Source organism: Hypomesus nipponensis, chromosome 27 (assembly GCF_054491055.1).
Source record: "Hypomesus nipponensis isolate SF chromosome 27, ASM5449105v1, whole genome shotgun sequence".
Classification (NCBI taxonomy): Eukaryota; Metazoa; Chordata; class Actinopteri; order Osmeriformes; family Osmeridae; genus Hypomesus; species Hypomesus nipponensis.
The window spans coordinates 9,831,701-9,854,964 of record NC_140387.1 but is presented as its reverse complement, the minus strand read 5'-3'; the positions used below and the strand labels follow the sequence as shown (position 1 = coordinate 9,854,964).

General features: G+C 40.4%; 1 protein-coding gene across 6 annotated transcripts in view; it reads left to right on the top strand.

Moving 5' to 3' along the window:
* ctif (CBP80/20-dependent translation initiation factor) overlaps positions 1-23,264 on the top strand; it is a 170,792-nt gene that overhangs the window by 26,966 nt on the left and 120,562 nt on the right. For 5 of the 6 annotated variants that reach the window (XM_084693259.1, XM_084693258.1, XM_084693261.1 and 2 more), the window contains exons 2-3: positions 5,989-6,191; positions 19,055-19,126. In XM_084693259.1, coding sequence (XP_084549385.1) covers positions 6,012-6,191; positions 19,055-19,126 — 252 coding nt within the window. In that variant the 5' untranslated portion in view covers positions 5,989-6,011. The remainder of the gene's footprint in view (positions 1-5,988; positions 6,192-19,054; positions 19,127-23,264) is intronic. The other variant, XM_084693260.1, reaches the window with a different exon arrangement.

Here is a 23,264-nt window from a genome sequence, read left to right as displayed (position 1 = left end):
CTTTGAGGCATTTCACCATTTTAAAGGGCAAAGTACGTCTAATAAGTATAGCAACACCCCTGCTTCTGGTTGTAAAAGACGAAAAATATACTTGTCCAAACATACCCTGTTACCCTGATACCCTGTAATTTTAAATGCTCTGTGTCATCAAGGTGGGTTTCTTGCACCAGTGCAATATCTATATTTTCCCTTTTTAAGAAGGTAAGTACTTTTCTACGTTTTATGGGATTATGAATCCCTCGTATATTCCAGGTGCAAACCCGTAGTTTATTTGCCATTACTTCAAATCCCTATTGTAATACCTTGGCACACTCCCTTTAAATAACTGAAAAATAAAAAAAGACTGAGCTGCATAGAAACGGTACAAACACACAACACATACAGAACAAACCCCATAAAGAAAGGGGGAAATCCCTACTAAACATGCAGGGAATAACAATCCTTCTTTTGCCAAAAGCCGACGGCTCCACCTTGCGCAATCTCGCGCCTAACCATAGAATAAACGCAAGTCCCACTCCTCACACAGTGATGTAACTTTAGTCCACATTGTGCGTTATAAAGAAATAAAATTAAAAAAAAATATCGAAAACATGGCCACATGAGTACTTACATACTGTTATATCAGTCCAATAATCAGAGCGTAGGACGGGGAAAGAGAGCACTTTTCCGTCAGAATGTTGAGGAGCCTGTCATCTTAACCGAGTGAGTCAACAAACGCGGCAGCAGCCTCCGGTGTGTCAAACCTCTTCTCCGTCCCGTTGACCGTCCACTTCAGCGTGGCGGGGGTAGATCAATGCGTAGATGATTCCCATCTTCTTCAATCGCTCTTTCACAGAATCAAATGCCTTGCGCTTCCTGACCACTGCTGCCGAGTAGTCGTTGAAGAAAGAGATGCGTGGTCCAGTGCGCGCGGGCTGGTCCGGGTCCACTCCGAGACGGCGGGCCGCATTCATGACTTGTTGCTTGTCGCTGAAGTTGTGGAACTTTAGAATTATGGGCCTCGGTCTTTGGTTGGGGCCGGGCTTGGGCGCCAGGGAGCGGTGCACGCGGTCCAGTTTAACCCGTCCTCCTTTGGATGTCAGTTTAAGATAATCAGGTATCCACTTTTCCATGTAACGCACAGGATCAGCTCCCTCCGTACCTTCAGCCAGTCCCACAACCCGAATATTACATCTGCGCCCACGATTATCCAAGTCATCAATGTGCTCCAACATGCCGCTCACTTGTTTTTCCAGACTTTTGACTTTGGCCTGCAACGACTCCGTTGTGGTTTCTATGCCAGCAATTCTATCTTCCGCTTCGCCGACTCGGGTTCCCAGAGCCTGAATTTGGGTTGTTTGGTCTTTTATAGCCGCAAGTACCGTGTTTATTTTAGCGTCGATGACTTTGGTGATGTTTTCAGATAGTTTATCCATTGCTTGGAAAATATCTGTGTCAGTGCTGCTGCAGCTAGTATCTTCACCCTCGGCCATTTCCACGGCGTTAGCTTCCCCGCTCTGCTCCGTGAGCTTCTTTTTCGGCCTGGATCTGGTCATCTGGTCGTTTTTTTTAAAGAAATAGTTGTCCAAACTCATTACAGAGTTACTCCCACCGCCAAAAATGACAATTATGCAACGCAAATGTGTAAAGTAATCGGATAACTGAAAAGTATCACCGGAGCCACCTGGAACTACGTGCTTCCTCTACGACGCCATCTTAACCCCTCGCTTATTGCTTTTCTAAAACTGTTACTACAAATATTTGATATGGTTTCATCAATAAAAACAATTAGAAACACAATAGTTTAATAATAAACCGTCAATCTTCCGCTACTACAAAGTATAGTTCCTACATAAATCGTTGCCACGCAACAGCCAGATGGACATCTTTGCCGTCTTTTTCAATTTGAAATATTCGATGCGCAGTAATATGGAATGGTAAAGAATGTTATGAGGACAACCTGTGAGGTTATGCTGGATTTTACAACGGCGTGGAATGCGATATAGCCAATCACAATCAAGGATGGGAACAACCAGTTTTAGAAAGTACTGTAGCCTACTACACTGCCAGTGGGCTAGCCGAGTCTGTGACTCTGTGGCTAACGTCAAAACAAGATGCAGTCTCACTCAAATTACAAGTTTGACACAAATTACAAACTATGCTGACCCGCTGGCTGTCTTCGCAATTGCCATATCTTTAAAACACTGATGTCCAGTTAGATGTAGAATTGACCCTGGTACAAAATTAAGAAAATACTCACCAGACGCAGATCGACAGTTGACTGAGTTGACAACACTGTTGTTGCTGCCACAATTGTCAATGGAGGCTGACAGGCTCTCACGTAGCAAACAAATCAATGTTTTTACAGCAATCTATATTAAAATCTCACCACCTGGCTGTTTTCACAATAGTCATATCGTCATAACATTTCCCTCTCAGTTTTTTAGTGTAAAATTGAACTATAAAATTAGCTACAAAAAATACAACTATGACGCTTTCAAGCATGGCTGCCGCCTAAAAGACGAGGCGGTCTCACGGGCGACCTGCACTCGCTCAAATTTCAAAGACTGTCACAACCTAAATCAAAAATGCAAGATTGCAGTTCCACCCGAAATTGCTTTCTCTACAAGCCAAATGGTTGTGATTTTTGGGGGTGGTATTTTTCACTCGTAATCCAAGCTCCAATTTGCGAGCTAGAAAGTCTCCATCACATTGTATCCATGCGTCGTTGCTAACGTGTGTTGACGTGGTGACGTAGCTAGCACAGGTTACCCTTCGTCGACAAAAGGCACTTTGTCCCCACAAAAACTTTGTAACCTCCTAAACTGTGTAACGGAACGTAAATCCGAATACAACCAACGCAATCGAGACCAAGACAAATATTTTGACACAGCCGTTGTCAGTGTAGTCCAAATATTGACTGAGCCTTAGGGGGGCGAAAAGAAACAATAAATAATAATATATATGTGAGATAACAATGGTTTGTGCTCGCTGAAGGCAAGCACACCTCAATAACAACCCTTGGATTAATACCACTTTGAAAACATGGCATAAGACAATAAAACTGTGATTTGGAACATACTCAAAAAATATTACGACGGTGTGCTTTGACTTCTCTCCTAATAGTCTGGACTGAAAAAGCACCTCAACGTTGTGCATCAGATAAAGATAAAAAGCAGTACTTTGACTGTCTCCGAGTCGCAACGGTGCAAACTCCAGCTGCCTTTGCAGGACAATACTCTGGTGAGCGCACCACAACTTCATAGCGAGTCTCCGTCGTTGACAATAATAAGCCAATTCAGGGCTCAACAGTGCAACAATTTCATTTGCATATGCCCCTAAAATTTGATGTGTGCGCGAATTGCAAAAATTAGTTACGAGCACAGTGTGTGAGTATAGACAAGCCTCCCCCCTCACTGTTAATCATTCTAAACATAGCCACCGCAAGCATGGCTCTGTGGGATGCTTAAACATTGTGTTTAACAAAAACAGAGACAGAAGAAAATAGGGATAAGATAAGGAAGGTTTGGGTTTGGTTAGCTGGTCGTTTAGCTATATCAGGTGCCTTTTGTTGAAACGTTTTCAACTTTTCATTAAGTCGATGAGCTTGACAATGTCACTTCGTCAACCAACCAATCACAGTCCAGTTACTTATCCAGGTTGTGGACAGATTTAGATATAGCCAGTCAGGATCCATTGTGCCTATTTGCTCCTTTTAGCCAGCCTCCTCCTGAGAGCAACACGTTCCCCTTGTTCTATTTTACATCTGTTTTACTTAAGAAATAGAAAAGTATCGATAGTGGTATCGATAAAGACTCGAATCGTTAAGCAGTCTCAAAAATGGTATCGATAAAAATTAACGATACCCATTCCTTCTCCGAATAGGGTATGTAACATTGGTTGGGTTGAAAATGGCCCGGGTGCTGTTCTATGCCCACTGACAGATCCTCTGAAATGTTCCCAGGAAAAAACACTAGCTTTTCTCCTTTTTTGGTGTGCTCATTGATATTTAGATAAGCTGGTTGGTTTTCAACGAGTGAAGCTGGGAGGCAAAAACGCAATACGGCCAACAGCAGCACTCGCTGAAACACCTAAGTTGGAGACTTGAAATAAAAACGTGCAAATAAATCTATTGTGTCTACACAACACTATTTTCAACAGATTGACTATATATCATTTGAAATGATAACATTACTTGTTTCCACTTCTGTTGTTGAAGCAAACTGGATTGACTTGGGTGGGTAGAACGTTAGGCTACAGCTTAGCAAACAAACCATATCTGATTCTACTCGGCTTCAGTTAGCTAGCTAGCTAGCTCTAAATAATTTGCTGAAAAATAACATGACAAAGATATGGACAAACATGCATCGTGAATTGTAGATTTACATTACACAGGTTATTTATTTGAATGAAACACAGTCAGGAACATGAATCAACGTTAGCCCCATTGCCAATAAACTAGGCTAAATTATCACACATTCTACCTATGCTCTTGCGTTAGCAAACTTGTTTACATGCCTACAGTCTAGGTGTTACTAGTAACAGTTACTAGCAATGGTAACGTATCCTGTATCAAGCACCTGCCTTTCTCCAGTTCTTTCAAATAGATTATCTAGACAGGCGTTTGCAATAAGCCAGACTGCTGTTGGTTTTCTGGCTATTTTTCGGAAGCTTCCCTTCTAATGCCGACTACAGCTAGTCTAGCTAGAGTCATTTGATGTGTGTAGAAACTTATTTACCATTCTACCTGGTATGCTATATACAGGAAACGTTAGCATTGCTAATAACTGTTAGCACAACATCATACTGTCCTTATAGCTTGCGGTTGCAATGAGCATACGGTCGGAACGGCACCTCTTTCCAGGTTCAGCTTCCTAGCAAATCCTGCTTGCAATTGTCCAAGGTTGTCAAAACTGTCTTGGGTGAAATGTTCAGAGCAAATGAATGATTGAGTGTCGAACTTCGCCGGGATCTTCTCATAGACAACAGCAGCCATGCCTGTTGAATGTTTGGCTCCTTGGGAAGACTGAGTGTTAGCCTTCCCTATACAGCCTGGAACACAGCATTTACGACCGTGGTCCATTTTCAATATCCTTGTTATAATTCAAAACGTTCTTCTTTGTAATTCCTTATAAGTAGCCTACACAGAGCAGCGCGCAGCAAAACTAGTATCTGAGATAGACTACCTCGGGCTGGTCTGGATGTAAATTCTGGGGCGTGACAAAGATACAGACCAGAGCCAAAAAGGGCGGTCCCCCGTCCTACGTACAACCCGTAGCTTTGTTGAAAAGCTAGTGTTTTACAGCCACATTTTTTCTTTTTGAGATTTGAATAGGAAAGAGGTGTCAATGGACTTTGATATTCACGGTATGTTAATTTTACCCACCGAACTGTCGTTATTCAACTATGACAAGGTAAAATCGGTTTTGCAGTCAATTGCCCCTTTAAGACTTGGATCAAAGGGGGCCTGACTACTTACTACACTTTTGTAATTACAGGAACACTTAATACCTTTGAATTGTTGCAACAAGAGCATGGACTACAACGCCAAGATTTCTATAGGTATCTCCAGGAAAATATAGCCAGAGCAATAGAAGGGCAAAAGACAGGTATTTTGGAAGTTTTCCAAGGTGCAAACGATTCATCAATATGCTAGAAGGTTGTGTCTAGATTATAACACCATACCACCCTATATATTCAGGAGAAATGGGAAAAGGAAGGTGGTCTTCCAATATCTGAAGAAGATTGGGAATGCATTTGTAGACTACAATGGGGAACAACATGCTCAAATACTTGGCTAGAATATAGCTGAAAAAATGTGTCCTGATTTTTTATAACACCAGTACAACAACGGACCCAAATGCCCGGTATGCCAGATGGCCAGTCCAGCCCTGCTACTCAGAGACATCAAGGAATGCAAAATGCAAACACAGTTCTCACTTGACAGTGTGTGTCACAGTGTTTTTATCAAAATCTCTGTAATGTTCATCTCTTTCTCCTCCTTTGCAGGTCCCGCCCCTCTTTCCCTTGTCATGGAGAACTCGTCTGTGGCATCGGCGTCTTCTGAGGCAGGCAGCACGCGATCGCAGGAGATTGAGGAGCTGGAGCGCTTTATTGATAGCTATGTCCTCGAGTACCAGGTGCAAGGTCTACTGGCAGACAAAAGTGAGGTGGACGCAGATGGGGAAAAACCCCAGTCGCACATCTCACAGGTTAGTTTATAGGGTTGAGCCGAGTACTTGGCTGAAACAAGTATCCGGTATGGATAGTGTACTTTTTACTAGCACGAGTATCATCCGAGTTAAATGTGTCAATATCGTACTTGTATAGAATAAAAACCCTCATTGTGTAGTGCTGTCAGCAGGGTTCTAAATGAACACCCGCCAACCTGCCAAATGGGGGTTAAATTAATTTTGGCGGGTGTTAGTAAAAACTTACAAGCCAATTTGTCCGGTGATGCATGGAGCATTACATGCATGATACATAAGGCTCTGTTCTCTGTGATTTTTCCCTCTGGTAGTACTTTTAATTTTTTTTGCAAAAATGTGAACTAATACAATGACAGTTTAGCAATGAACATGAGATGAGAAACATCTTCAAGATCAATTTAAATAATATACAACTATAAAGAAAATAACTACAAAAATGTTGTCAGCATCTAAAAAGTAAAGAGGCAACACATGTTATACTATAATTAACAAAACTTTACATTTAATTCTACCAGTTTGACACTTTTTTCATTATGCATAGATTTGAGTGTTTTAATGAGGTAATTGACGTCATTTAGAAAATTGGCAAATTTAGGCACTATAGAGGAGAATTTGCATTTATGTATAAAGAATTTAGCTAATAAAATAGAAACATTCCCTATGTATTCAACATCTGAATTGCAATGAGAAAAATTACAAATAACATCATGTATTGTCAATACAATATCTGATTTAAATTTGGAGTTAAAGACATTTGACAAGTCAACACAAAATTTACCAATAAGAGGGCATATAAAAAAAGATGATCAATAGACTATCAGTTTTACGTTAAGTTAACTTATTATTGCCAAATTTCAATACATTTAAATTTAGTTATTTAGCAGACACTCTTATCTAGAGCGACTTACAGTAAGTACAGGGACATTCCCCAGAGGCAAGTAGAGTGCCTTTCCCAAGACACAACGTCATTTTGCAAGGCCGGAAATCAAACCGGAAACCTTCTGATTAATAGCTTGATTCCCTAACCGCTCAGTCATCTGACCCCCTATACATATTCATTTTTAGGGTAGATGTAGTGTAGAATTAAATGCACATTGCTAACTTTGTTAGGGATACAGAATGTATATTGTAAATGCAATGCTTTTTTCCAATTTATATTTTCCATCAATTAATTCCAAAAGAACTTACCCCTAGGGGTGACTCGTTTCTTTGAGGAGAAAATACTTATCATTTATTATTACATTTTGGATTATAAATGCTCTTGTCACCGACTTTGAATGTTGGTTCTGTCTTTATAACCTCTCCAAATGATAAATGACACTTCATCAAATGAACAAGACCCTTAAGGTGCCAGTATGGTACTCAGACTCCGTTACGGATGGCAGGCCGCCGGATAGGACGGATTAATTAGCATTTCTGTTGCCTTTTATGGTTCTCCAAAGGCTGGGGGTGCTGAAAACAATTCACCGCCAGAACAGTAGGTGGAGAAGCGTTTTTTTGTCGAAAACATGTTGCTTTGTTGCGTCTTTGTAAGTTAGAAATCGTCGTTGTTTATCTCCCACCTCTCATCACACGTGTGACCCTCCTACCAGCTGTCACTAGACAGACGATGAGTGCAGCAGGTGCAGTCACATAATATTATATTAAAGACTGTGTCTAATGCTATACAACCACCTGAAAGAGCAAACTTATCTATATCATGGTAGATATTATTTGTGGGGAAAATAGTAGCACTCTATAACAAAATGATATGCTTACCTTATACACTATAGAAACTATTAAAAAACGATTCCATGAAATGAATACGTTCTTATTTTCTTTGGTATTTTTTTGATTAGCAATGATGATTGCTGGGTAATGTGTATGTTGTTGTGCAATGGCAAGTCTCTATTTGATCATGTGACGAGACGATACGATATAGACAAGGCTCTGGTTTTGTGAATTAATTTCTCCACCACCAAGTGTATAATCCAATGTGAAAATTATAAACAAAAAGACTGATATAATTGGAAACAAAAAGATCCATACAAACTGTATGTACAGTCAAAACTACAATGTATTATAGGTCACAAAACTGTGGCAGTCAGTGCACAGACAACCAACTCATGTTTCTGAATTTGCTAGAGTAGAGCATAAACTAGCTCACAATAAACTTTCTCTCCAAGAAGTTCTCATCACAGACGTCTTTCAAGAAGACGACCTTAGAGAAAACGCCTTTCTGTCGAAGTCGTCAGCGTCGTCGTCGAGTGTTTATGTACCTCCTCCCGGCTTTCCTCACACACAGTGAACGATGGCAGCTAACAGACAAAGACTGTCGATGGAGCTGCAGCTGCTTGACATGGAAGAGGAAGTGCTTTTAATGCAACTTATGAGACAACAGAAGAGGAGACGGAGGCGTAGGTGGTCTGTGCGCCCACTACATCAATTGAGGCCGATGACGGCAGAATATGTATCTCTTGTTCGACCACTGAGGGATGTTGACGAAGAGATGCACGTCACCTATTTCCGTATGTCGGCTGGTAAATCAGACAAACAGGAAACGCTAGGTACAGAAATGTGAGATTCCGGAAATGAAGTCGTTTGGAAATGATGTCGTAGCGGACCAATCACTGCCAAGGGGTATCCGTCACTGTACAGCACGGCATGACGGATCGACAGGAATTTCAACGGTGCACGGGAGAGCTCTCCGAGGGCCCCGGAGACGACGGAGAGGGCGTTCCAGGGCATTCCATCTATGTTCAGGCCCTTCCCATGTGTCCGTAATCGTGAAGTACGGAGTACCATATAACGGCCTTTAGGTATTGCTTTCATCACTGTAAGAAACTCTTTGAACTCTTTTTGAATTACCGTAAAGTTTTGATTCAACATGAAATCATGATAGGAGTAAATATTCCCATCTTATATCATATTTAAAAAAAAGTCAATTCCTTTCTCATGCCAATTCTTATGGAAAATCGATTTGTTCTTAGCTATAATCAATTCATTATTCCATATCTTTAATTTGTGTGGGGAAAAGTTGTGGACAAAACAGTTTCCATGCCAAGAGAGCTTGTTTGTGACATTTGGACAGTTTTTAAGGGCGTTTAGGGAGGATAAAGTTGCAAGATAACAACAATTTTAGTCCACCCACCACTTAAAAAATATTAGATGGAATAAAGTGCCAGGTAGAGTCAGGAAAGGTAACACATTGTTTAATCCATTTTGTTTTGAAAGTATTATTGACATCAAAAAAGTCTAACATATCAAATCCTACATCAGCTTTTCTACCACATAAAACCTGTTGTTTCAGATGTTGTTTGTTTTTCCAGAAAAAGTTAAATAATAATCTATTAATTTGTTTGCAAGTGTTGTCATGGACAAATAGCGATGATAGCTAGATATATCAAAGTATATCTTCTGCTTTAGTTAAAATAACCCTGCCCAGTCTCTTTGAAGCCAATTGTTGTATTTTTATTTTGCTTTCTTAAGTTTTGTTATAAAATTCATTTCTTGCCATACTGAGATTTGTTTGCAGATATAAGGGCTGCAACAACGAATCAATTAAAATCAATTATTAAAATCGTTGGCGACAAATTTCATTATCGATCTGTTGTGTTGCGCGATTATTACACCACTCAATATTTGGCGGAGATGTTTATGTATAAAAAAAAGTTTAGTTGAGTGCGGAGCAGAGGTAGAGGAAAGGCCATTGTAGAGACGTTGTTGAGTAACGTTGTTCTGAAACACATGGCGGAGGCAGAGAAATCAGTACGACCCTAGTCATCCAAGGTGTGGGAGCATTTCACACTAAATACATCGAAACAGTGTGTTAATTGACAGAGGTGAAGTTATTTTCATATGCGACATTAGTCTCACTTTCGGAAGATGCTACTTTGCAGCATCGCGTTAGGGACCGGGTGAAAACAACCCATACCATTTTTTTAAGACTTTAATTATATTTTTTGGAATAGAAAACCTCAAACAGACACCAGAGTATCTTAACAATGTCTGGTATACTTCCACAGCCTTTTCAATGAAGTTTCAAATAAAATGATAGAAAATTACTAATCTTTGAAAATAGCCAGATTATTCTAATAAAGTTGGGCCTACTTCCACAACCTTTCAATTGTCAATAGTTTTAAACAAAACTCAAATAAATAGCTCATCTTGGAAAATAGCATTAAATCCATGCTAATATTAATAACTTTTTCAAAATTGTGTGCCTGTTTGTGCACATTCTGAAGATTTTTTACACTGTGAATTTGCACTGTCAGTTGTGTTTTTGAATAATAAGTTGGAAATGAATGCTATTTTTTAGTATTTAATTTTGTATCCGATTCATCGATGAATCGAAAAAAGAATCGTCAGATTAATCGATTATTAAAATAATCGTTAGTTGCAGCCCTGATCACCCCATTGAGGTTTCAAAAACTTTGCATCAGTGTCACAAGAATGTGTTTCCTGCAAAAAAAATATTTGAGCTTCTCTTTGTTTCGTAAAAAGAAAAAGTGGCTTTCTTTTATCAATATTCCTTAGGCCTCTAACATTAAGAGAAAAACTAATTTCTCCAAATGAATAACTTTCATCTAAGAATAAGAACACTAAATAAACACGGAATAAATACGTCCAACACTTTACTCGCAGTTGAGAGTAAGGCGCTTCGTTACTTTTGCGTTTCATTAAGAAAAGTATTTTATTTCTAAGACAATTCACCTTGGTCAATCTTATGCTTAAAAGGGATATTTAATAGGTAGACCTCAGCAATAACACAAAGGTCTTAAATCAAGAAACTCTTTAATCAAAAAATGCCAGGCTCATTGAACATCCCCATTGCAGTAAACAATGAAAACAAAAACAACGCAGCTAGCCTTGTGCACTGATAAAACATACCTACCAAAAGAAAGATTTTAGCCACACTGCATCATGCACTTTCTGTTCATGAACCATCGCAAATACCCATCACAACCAAAAACAACAATTGAGAAAATTAAATTCAAGATAACTGAAAAATGAATTGACCCCCACAAAAATATTTTTGTTCAAATATAACCCAACATATTTTGTAGTTTAAGCTCAATTAAGATCCAACTCTTCATTAAATGAACTATTGAGTAATGCAAGTGCCTCCACATTTTCAGGCCAAGCGTATTAAACAGCCTATATCTATAGACTTCCATTGCAGAGAACAATGAAAAAAACAGCTGTAGTATTGTAAACTACACATCTCTGCCATCCTATACAATTAAGGAATTTAAATTCAAGACTACAATGAAACAATTTGGCTAATATGACACATTTGAGAGATCTAGTTAGTTTTATTTATTTATTTGGCTAGATTGAGATGATAATTTTTAATCAAGAGTTTGTTATTAAGATGCATTCACATTTTTAGGACGGGCTTATTCATCCTACAGTTAACAATCAAAAACAATGTAGCCATGTGCACACGTTATCTAATTTCATTCAACATTTTTGTTGTTTAGGCTCAATTACATTTTTCAAAAGCAGATGCCTATTTTCGTTATTTTGTTTGCACTATTTTTTTGAAAATTATGATTGAACCTCAGGAGGAGTAATCTCTTGAAATGTCTGTATCTCTTAGGACGAGACCCCCTAGGGCCGGCGGCGCCGGCAGACGGCTCCAGCCGGCTGCCTTGAAGCTGAGAATGCCATTGGCTGCTTTTTCTCTCGTCACTCCCTACTGGGTACTCGGCTGCAAATGTAGCATGCCTTCCCTGGAAATGTCTTTCCACGTTACTCTTTTTGTTGTTAGACAATCCTTCCACATTGGCAATAAAGGCAAATGATTCGGTCCAAGAACTGTTGAATCCTCTGTTCTCCTCAGTTATCTTTCTCTTTTTGCCTTTGGGATCCATGGCCATACCCTCCGTTTTTTAAATAATGAATTCTAAATTTTCCGAAGCTTCCACCAGAGTGAGTTATTTTTTCCAATTCGGGACCAGCTTTGAGAATGAAGAGCGGCACTCAGTGGACAACTAGCAGGAAGTAGCATTGCTACCATAGATATATATAAACATAATAATATAATCTTTATATATATCTGTGATGCTAACTAAATCTAGCTAGCTTCCGTTACCTAGCAACCTAGCATAACACTCGTAGCAATGATACTTCCTGCTAGTGTTACTTGTTAGCCTCCTCATTGTAAAATTTGAAGCCATATCAAGTTTCAAGTTTATAATCATTTACTTACAAACAGCATTTATCAGTAATGAAATTCTTTGTGCTCAATGTCCGTTCAATTTAGAGAATAAATAAATTAAATACTGGAGAATGGAGAAAAAGGGAGGAAAAAGAGAAAAGAATTGTAGTGCAAAAAGATATTTCAAGGACAGTTCAGCATCCTGATGGCATATGGATAAAAACTATCCCTGGTATCTGTGGTGCTGGAACACGTACTTTATTGGCGATAAAGTACTGCCTCGAGTACCTTATTGATTTTATAATACGGTTGCCAGCGAAATTATAAATAGTAAATAAATAGTAAGCTGCCTTTCAGCACAAAATAGTTATAGACAACAAACATTGTGTATCGCATTTCAGTAGCCGAGAGAAAATAGTCCCTGTAAACAGTGGTTGTTGCTATGCAACGGACAAACAGCACTGTGAACTTCACAGATTTGTTAGCCTAGCAAGATATCGCACCATCTCATTCATTCAATGCTCATTTTATAAAAGCTGCCTTTAAAATAACAACGACAATGGGACACTTTCAATAAAATAATATTTAATTTAAACAGTAGGCCTACTCTAAACATTTCTAAATCAATCATAAATGTTTCGTAGGCACTGGGTATATGGTAGCTAGCTAGCCTACATATGCTGTAAACAAGTTACGAATGACTTGGGATTCGATAGACGGACATTAGGCTGTTGTTAAGGTTAGCTTATGTTGATTTGGATATCTCCATTAATTGTGCATCCGTGGAAAACGTTGTTTTAAGAAGCCAAGACCAGGTCATGTAATTGCGTGGCTAAGAAGCTCAAATTAAATAAGTGGATGTCTAGTTAGCAACTAATGGCTAGACCTGAGCTTCCGTCCAACGTTTCAGTAGCTAGACCAGCTAGTTAGCACTGATAGCACGGAACAGTGCAATATTATTGCTAAAAAATGAACCGAATGTTGCTAGTCTAGCTTGCTAACCAATAAATTGCTGCACACCAGTACTTGTAGACAGTCTTTTTCTTCTGCAACATTTTAGTTATTCTGAGTGCGCACTAATATGGAACGCTCCCGTTTTAAGGTTAATGTAATAAGGCATACAGTACTTTATGCTCAATAAAGCACACCCCTTGACTCACTCTCAACCAATCAGAATGCTTGATTTCAACCACCCGTATTATAAACTATTTTATTATATGGCAACGACGGTACGAGCTTTCTGATTGGCTAATGGGTAGTCATGCCAGACGCGTATTGCCCTCCTCAGCGGTCAATACGGCTCCGTATTGCCCTCTGACGTCATCTTCAAAATGAGCGACGAGTCAGCTGCTGAGTTTTACTATCCAGATGATGCTGAAAAGATTTGTCATCAAAAGTGAGGATGAAGACTAGACTCTTTTAATCACTTGTCGTTATTTTGTGTTGAAATTAAAGCCATTTTAGCAGAACCATATTGTCCGCTTTCTATCAAAAGTAATGAGTTGCTAGGCAACACATGAAACACAGCGTGAGAAGACTTGAGTCTTGGGTTTTCTTCAATGGTTTTCTTCTCTACATTCATTATCTTCTCGTTGTGATTTGCGACATCTTTAACCAGTTTCTCGACCTTATCGTTCAAAAAAGTAATAGTTTGTTCGGTAAGTCTCACAGTTGTCTCCACAGATGTAACCATCTGAACTATTACCTCAAACTTTGCAGAGAGACTGAAAAGCGGCAAAAACCATGCTCAGATCTGTATCGTGTGTAGGCATAACATTCCCTTTTTTTACTCTTAGCTGGAGTGTTTGGAAGAGAATATAAAGAAGGCCAATCTGGATCTTCTGTGTCAGTTGTAACAGATGCATCTGCTATCATCTCATCCTTTGGCTGTGAATCAGAAGACTGGTTTGGAGTAATATTTCCATTACTCTCCATGTCCACCTTTCGGAGGGATGTTTAGCTTTGTGTTTGTCCATATGTACGAATTTCTCCCAAAACTTGATATCAGCCACCAGCGTTAGATGTTATTGATATAGACTGTATTTTATTTTTTTCATCACTTATTGCGTGAAGATCAAGCATGTCTGCATGGATCAGTGCCATCTTGGCCTCTCCCCCTGGCAGTATTTCCTACATTTTGCATGAAAACTGTACCATAATTCTACGTGATGACGTTTCATACGCCCATTGGCTGCGTGCATTTTGCAGTGAAACCAACGTGAGAAACAGTGGAAACTAATGGAGCATCCACCCGAAAACACAAGGAAGAAGAAGAAAGAATGGAGCCAGAGCAGGGAGCATAGACTGAAGGAGAAGGGAGTTAGCTAGTAAAGTAAAAAGTTAAGATTAAACTTAATGTGGCGGTGGTTGGGACCAGTGATGGGCAGTAAGGGATTACATTGGCAAAAACAGTCATTAGATTACTGTTACTTTCTTGCAGGCAGACTGCGTTACTAAACTGTGATTTTGTTTGAGTGAGTGTCTCATGACAATCACGTATGAGCAGTGCAACGTCAGTGTGTGTGTAGATCAACAAGAGATAACATGGGACGTGCACAGACATGCCCCCCCCCTCCCTTGCAGAGCTCACAATAATGTAAGACTGTACATAACGTTGCCTGCTGCTGCTACTGCTTTGGTTCATGTAACATAGCATGATTATACGTCAATATAAGGCAAGGTAGCGCAACGTGAGTCAAACGTTACAAGCTGATGCTGCACATTATTGGAGACACAAGTGGATATATGTTCTTTTACTATTCACAGGGCATTTGTCATTATATCCATTACTTAAAAATGAGCTTCACTCGCAGTAGCCTGGTCCTAACCAGACTCTCGTACATTTCATTTGTACAGAGTCTGCGCTCCATTGGAGAGAAGTGTTAACTTCGTTGAAGGCGGGTACTCTGTTGAAGTTTAAAACTATTGGATCTGCCCAGAGATCCAATCACTAGCATTCGCCTTAGCCAGCTCCTTCACCACTAACGGAGCTAGCTGGAAAATCAAACGTACCCCGTGGGGATCAAAGATTGTTCTTGCTCCGGCTTTAACTTCTGGATATTCGGCAGGGTTGCCACAATATACCTGAAGCCCAGACGCCGTACAGAAGCAAATTGAAAATTTAGGGGAAGTTTGTAGAAGGGCAGAGCCTGGCTACACTCGCAGTGCACCGGCGTGAGAATACAATGTCATGTGACTGGGGGTAGAGCGCAACGCTGACGTTATGGTGGCAAAATAAATTAACACAGAACTGGATGATATCGCAATTTAATTTGATTTAACTTTACTAATGATGGGCTTATCGTATTGATGCAGTTTATTTAGGCTCTCTCTCCAGAGTGGCAGATCAGCGCAAACGGGCTGTTGCCCGGGCAACAATAGCCTGTGCATGTCCCTGTATGGACTGCGGGAGAGAGCAGGACCATGCAGTTTAATGCTTGGAAGTACCGACATTACTTTGAGTTTGACTCTGTAAAAAGTGACAAACATTTGCGTCCGCTGTACACTGCGTGGGAAGAACTGTTATCTATAGTGAAAAATTCCACCCCAAAGCAATGTGCATAAACTTAAAGATTGAAACTAATAAAAAAAGTTTTGACAAAGAGACAGTTTCATTTGATAAACATTTTTATGATGGAATATGCAGAAATAATATAATTAGGCTGAAAAGTCTATTGCTTTATAGCGTATTCAGGTTGTGCATCATGTTTTTGAAAAGTAACTAAGTAAAGTAATTATTATAATATCATTATATAAGTAACTAAATATTTTATTGGAGAAGTAATCAGTAAATAATTACTATTTCCAAGTAACTTGATCAACACTGGTTGGGACAGACTTCTGGGGGCGAGAAGAGGAACGAGGCAAGGGATGAGGATAACGACAGAGAAACTAAAAAAAGAAAATGTAATGCGAAATGGATGACGGGTCGTGAATGTGTCGGAGAAATATTAATCTAAGTTTTTAACTAATATCAAAAAATGTAAAACAGCACGGAAACGGCAGCAAAGTATGATGCAAAGTGTTTATTAGAATCTAACACAAAGGATTGATTCCAACAAACATGAGTAGACCCCGGAGTCTGACTGGAACTTTTCTCCGGACATTCGCTTATATATTTACTCTCCATTATTTTGTAATATTTTATCATTGGTACATTATATGTGGTCACAGATTTATGTATGCATTTCATACCCGGTTGGTCAATTGTCACAGAATTTGCATTGCCTGTACTTTCCCGAACTTTCTCCCCTTCCAGGCCCACGTGAGGCCTTGCGGCCCAGCTGCACAGGGATATTGAGTTTAAGGACACACATCTGTCCCTTGGTGTCTGGCGCTTGTAGTTCTCAATATCTGGGCTTTGTAGTCCTTCATGGGAAAGGCCTACACACATACTTCTCTCTATCTTGTCTTCCACATTTGGCCTCTATTTCTTCTATGTCTTAGTGGTAATACTAATCAGTCAAGAGCTTTGCATCTGGTTTTCAGTAATATAGCATATCAAAGTAATAAAGGTGATTAAGAGATTAATTTTCAATCATATAATCCATAATCCATTTCTCCATCTTCATAATTACAGCAGTGCGATGTTTTCATGTTTTGTCAGGATTGCCACAGGTACGCGAAAGAAAAAAACTAAACAAACAATTTTGTGGTGGGAACTAATCATAGTGCTGCACGATTAATCAAATTTTAATCACGATCTCGATTTCGGCTTCCCACGATCAAATTCGCGTTTGATTTGAAAACATTTTTTTTTTGCAAAGCCAATCTAGCGTTCCGTAAACCAATAGGTGCGTTCGACATCGGCTGTGGCTGCATGAAACGACCAGCGAGAGTTGCCGCTTGCTGTCGGGGAGGAGTTATAAACGTCTCCTTAAGTCGGAAAATGTGTCATTTTATGTATTGGGCTATGGTAAACTCTTTCTCCAATCTGCAGGCTGCAGCCGGCTTCGGCGCTGCATGGAGTCGCATACACCTAAAGTCTGATCACGTGCCTCAATGACCCAGTCAGAGTTGTTCCCTGCACCATGCAGCTCAGTTTCTAGATATAGACGGTTACAGACAAGAGTAACGTGAGGAAAATTCTGCAACAGATAGCAGTTGGTCATAAGGCTGCTATCTTAACAAAGAAAACAAAAACAAAAACTACCTGTGACCTGCCTTCGCTAATCCCTAAAGCCTTATTTTAGATACAGTATGAGTTTAGGTAGCTTGCAAATACAGAGGATAGATCGAAGTTGAGTTAGCTAATGTCGTTAGCGATGCTAGCTAACGTTAGTTTGCTAGCTGTATAACATTTAACTGGGTCTTGCAGCGCTGCTTGATTTACTAAAATTATTCTGAAATGTTATGTTCTACTAGCCATTAGCCTCCTTGAGCTAGGCACAGTTTTCCAATTCCTCTTTCAAGTAATAAGCCCCCGTTCAATCGTTGAGCATTAAATTAGCTGCAAGGTCTGTAGAGATCTTGGAATTAAGCCACTCGAGCGAACACAGATCTGTGTTTTGCTAATGCAGAATTCTGTCAAATAAAATCGGTAAAATACACGTAATGAGTGGAACAAAAGATGAAGTAACGTGGCATTTTATTTTGTGTGAGTTTTAACTTGTCCAGTGGGGCAAGTAAATTTCTCTTCCACTTGCCTTTCAAAAAAATCCACTTGTCCCCCACATGCATTATACAGGTACAATGCATTGTGACAATAAAATTTGATTAGGTTAAAATCAACAAATAATCGTGATAATTAATCGTGATCTCAATATTGATCCAAATAATCGTGATTATCATTTTGGCCATAATCGTGCAGCCCTAACTAATCATTTTAAAGTCAAGGCATTAAATACCAAATAATTTGGCTAGTGGAAATTCTGATTCTGATTGTCACATGGTGATCAAAAAAGTTAATTTAGAACCCTGGCTGCTAGCTGTGTCTGTCCATGCCGTTTTGTGATAGGCCAGCTACATACGGATCTCCTCGCCTACTGTTCACAGCCTGCTGCAGTTCTGCTGCCTAAACAGACACAATAATGCCATCTTCACAGCTATGTCAGCTTGTTACCTTCCTAGCCGAGTTACTTTGAGAACTTGGCTCAAACTGGACACAGTGCAGTTGCAAGTTTACAGCTCACTGCAGGACTCACTGCTTCTACCAGTTTATTAGATTTTCTTTTATCAAAACATGATCCGAAGCTCAATTCTGAGGCTGTTCTGTAAACAGTTTTCCCCTAAATATAACAACCTCTGGTCAACCCATATCAATTTTAGGCTTAAAAAAAACTTCTGCTTTTGCCCTGCCAACTTCCGGTTCAAGCCACGCCCATTCCGAGTACGGATACAATTAATTTAGTTGGTTGTAAAAGATACAGATAATGTTGTACTCACTCGTCCCTATAAGGTTATTTCGATATTTTTATGAAAAGCAAGGCTTAGTTCCACCGGCTAGTTAGCCAGTTAATTTGTATACGCTATGCTGATACTAATTCTAAGCAAGCCCTATTCCCTAAAACTAATGACAACTAAAACGCCACTCTGACATTAGTTAATTTGACTTAGTCAAGTTAGTTCAATGTTCCTTGACTTAATTGACTGATTGTATTGTCAAATATGTAAAAATGTAGACAAACAGGTGATTGTGGTGTGTTATGCCTATGAAATTATTATTCTACTCGATCCATGACTGCCCTTAAATCTCTATACCCCCACCCCCCTGTCTCTAAACAAGTGGACAGAGGACTGCAAGAACAAAAAAGACGGGAGTTGGTCATCTTCGCGGGGGAGAGGATCTTCCAAACCAGTGAGTTCTGTGTGTGTGTGTACAGTTATGGGGATGGGGGTGTCCTCTGACAGACAAAGGTTAACACACATTTTTGCACTTTGGGGACATAAATAACTGATGTTGATGAGGATGACATTTGTCAAAACAATACAGTCAAGCACCTACATGTGTATAACACACACATTACACATACACAAAGTTAACTCTGGGAAACTGCCGTTCGAATTAAAGGGAGAAAACTGGCGATTGATTGCAAAACCGATTTTACCTGGTCATAGTCGTAAAACGCTAGCTTTTCAACAAAGCCACCACCTTTTTTGGCTGTGGTCTGTATCTTTGTCACGCCCCAAAAATGACATCCAGACCAGCTCGAGGTAGTGTAGATCTCCGATACTAGTTTAGCTGTGCGCTGCTCTGTGTTGGCTACGTCTAAGGAATTACAAAGAAGAACGTTTTGAATTATAACAAGGATATTGAAAATTGACCATGGTCGTAAATGCTGTGTTCCGGGCTGTACAGGGAAGGCTAACACTTATAGTCTTCCCAAGGAGCCAAACATTCGACAGGCATGGCTGCTGTTTGTCTATGAGAAGATCCCGGCGAAGTTCGACACTCAATTATTCATTTGCTCTGAACATTTCACCCAAGACAGTTTTGACAACCGTGGACAATTTCAAGCAGAATTTGCAAAGAACCTGAAAAGAGGTTCCGACTGTATGCTCATCGTAACCGCAAGCTGTAAGTACAGTATGATTTTGTTGTTAAAGTGATAAGCAATCCTAACGTCTCCTGTATCTAGCATAGGTAGAATGCTAAATACGTTTCTAAACACAAACATTTCTTTGCAAATTAGAAGGGACGCTTCCGAAAAAATAGCCAGAAAACGAATAGCAGTCTGGCCTATTGCTAACGCCTGTCTTGATTATCTATTTGAAAGAACTGGAGAAAGGCACCTTCGGTGTTTCAGTGAGTGCTGTTGGCCGTGTTGCGCTTTTGCTCCCCAGCTTCACTTGTTGAAAACCAACCAATCAGCGCGCAGCTCATCTAAATATTAATGAGCATACCATAAAAGGAGAAAAGCTAGTGTTTTTTCCCGGGAAAATTTCAGAGGATCTATCAGGGGGCATAGAACAGCCATTGTGGCCATTTTCAACCCAACCAATGTTACACACCCTATTCGGAGACCTTAAGGAACAGTGTGAAATACCCCAAATTTTCAGCTTTGTCACTCGCAAATCCTCTTTTACATCGAGTTGTACTGGCATCGTAAAAATGTTTTTGGGGGTAATCGTGTTTTGACAAACCACTTGCATATTCATTTGTAACTATATTAAACTAGGATATTCAGTCAATTTTAGTTTTGACATGATACTTGCAAGATGCTCTCTTTCTCTCTCTCCCCTTCTAACCGAGGTATAGGCTAACGTTAAAACTACAGCATAAGCTACATAAGCCATTGTAACAAATGTGCCCACCATCCCAAATAGTGATGGTCCGCTCGGTACTACGGTGTCGATACTGTCCCGACACATTCAACACTCGGGTTTTACAACAGACGGGTTTTAAAAACACTTCCGGTCATGTGTCAAAGTGTTTTGAAACTTTTTGTGACGTGATCTTGAACTAAACCTGTCTCGTACTTGCCAAAAGACTGACCTGTTGGGGTATAAAATGAGGTGGCAAAGCCAAAGGTTTTGAATGCTTGAGACCTTGATTCAGAGATTTGTTTGAGTTTGAGAGAGTTAGAGACAGTTAGAGCGTTAGTTACTTGTGTGCAATTAGCGAAATCCTGTTTGTTCGTTTGTGTGCTGTTGTGTGTATAAAAAAAAAAATATATATATATATGAATTTGTAACAGCTTTACACTGAGTTCATCGTCTCAAACAGTTAGAAAATCATATTTTGTCTTAATGGTATTGTTGGATTAAAGCCATCACTGCCGTATTAGATATCACGCCATCTGCATTGCAGGACGCCAATAATTCCGTTCTACCACAGGCATCCTTGAGATCTCCATGTAGAATTAGCTATAAGCAGGGCTCCGGACTAACTTTTTTTACTAGGAGCACAGTAGCCCCTGACTGAATTTTAGGAGCGCAAGCAGAACATTTAGGGGCACACCTTATATTGACCTGCAATGCATTTATTAATGTAACTAGAGAGGGTACAATTTAGTGGGAATGGTTTAGACCCCTTTTAGGAGTGCTCAAGCACCCCTAAATTTAATCTCAGCACCCCTAAAAATTATATATCTTTTAAATATATTGTTTATTATCATTTGATGCTGGTAGTTAATGAAGAATATAGTGGGATACAGTAGCAACGTTAGTGCTAAATAAGTATTTAGTGGTAGGCTCCATGACGCCAGGTAACAAGGGCTCGTGAAACTGCTCACCAAAAGAACGAAGGGGAACCCACTTGTCTGGCAGATTACGACGTTCGTAAGAACTTAGCGAAAAATAGCCTAAACTTTCCTCGACTTTTAGCTAGGTTTATAGGTACCTAGTGAAAAATACCCCTAACTTTCCTAGACTTTTAGCTACAGTACTAATACAGAAGGAACACTGATATTGCTGTCTGACTAGAACGTCTTTGTCTGACTATGCGTTGTTGCTAACGTGTGCTGACATTGTGCACACCCAATTAATTCAAAATGTGTAGGTCGCACATGCGCAAGTGTTTTGAAAAGCCTCGAATGGCCTGTCACTAATCCCAAACATGATGTAACGTGTATTTCAGTATGACAGAAAAATGACGGTGTTGTGTCATTTTAGAACCGGAAGGTTTCGGACATATTCCACCAACACACTTTCTGATGTGGAGGCAGAGTCTGGGGACATCGGGGGGGGCCCTTCTATCTCTGGGGCTGAGGTCGCCGAGGTGGTGGAAAAGCTCCGCGGTGGCAGGGTCTCTGAGGTGGATGAGGTCCGCCCGGAGTTCCTTAAGGCTCTGGATGTTGTAGGGCTGTCTTGGTTGACACGACTCTGCAACATCGCGTGGACATCGGGGGCAGTTACTCTGGACTGGCAGACCGGGGTGGTGGTTCCCCTCTTTAAAAAGGGGGACCGGAGGGGGATCACACTCAGCCTCCCTGGGAAAGTCTATTCAGGGGTCCTGGAGAGGAGGGTCTGTCGGATTGTCGAACCTCGGATTCAGGAGGAGCAATGTGGTTTTCGTCCTGGCCGTGGAACAGTGGACGAGCGCTATACCCTCCGTAGAGTCCTGGAGGGACACAAACTGGGGGAAGTGACCGAAAGAACGAGATCGCAAATACAAGCAGACAAAATTAGCTTTCTCTGCAGGGTGTCCGGGCTCTCCCTTAGAGATATGGTGAGAAGCTCGGTCATCCGGGAGGGGCTCAGAGTAGAACCGCTGCTCCTCTGCGTCGAGAGGAGCCAGCTGAGGTGGCTCGGGCATCTGATTAGAATACCTCCTGGACGCCTCCCTGGTGTGGTGTTCTGGGCATGTCCCGCTGGGAAGAGGTCCCGGGGAAGACTCAGGAGGGACTATGTCTCACGGCTGGCCTGGGAACGCCTCGGGGTCCCCCAGAAAGAGCTGGTGGAAGTGGCCGGGGAGAGGGAAGTCTGCACCTCCCCGCAACCCGACTCCCGGACAAGCGGTAGATGATGGCATGACATGACAGGTTTCGGACATTGGGATTGGGCCTTAGTAACATAATTCTCTACACAAATGTGTCCAAAATTGATACATTCAAGTTAAATATCATAATGTAATTCATAGTTAATCGTAGTTAAATACATTCGGCAAATATAACAATATGAGTCCAACGTAATGTGTATATTATATAAAGCTCAAAAAACTACTATGTGCTCAAATTAATGCAAAACTATTTGCTTGCGCGCTTTGCACACTAGCATTACTGGTTGAGTTCTCTATTTACACTCACATTAAAAATACTAGGACCTACGTTTGGGCTAAGCCCCAAATGTTTTGCTCCACATAAATCGGACGCAATTAAAAGAAAATATCCAGATTATAGGGAGTCAGATGGCTGAGCGGTGAGGGAGTCGGGCTAGTAATCAGAAGGTTGCCGGATTGATTCCCCGCCGTGCCTATTTACGTTGTTAATTGGGCACTTCACCCTACTTGCCTCGGGGGGAATGTCCCTGTACTTACTGTAAGTCGCTCCGGATAA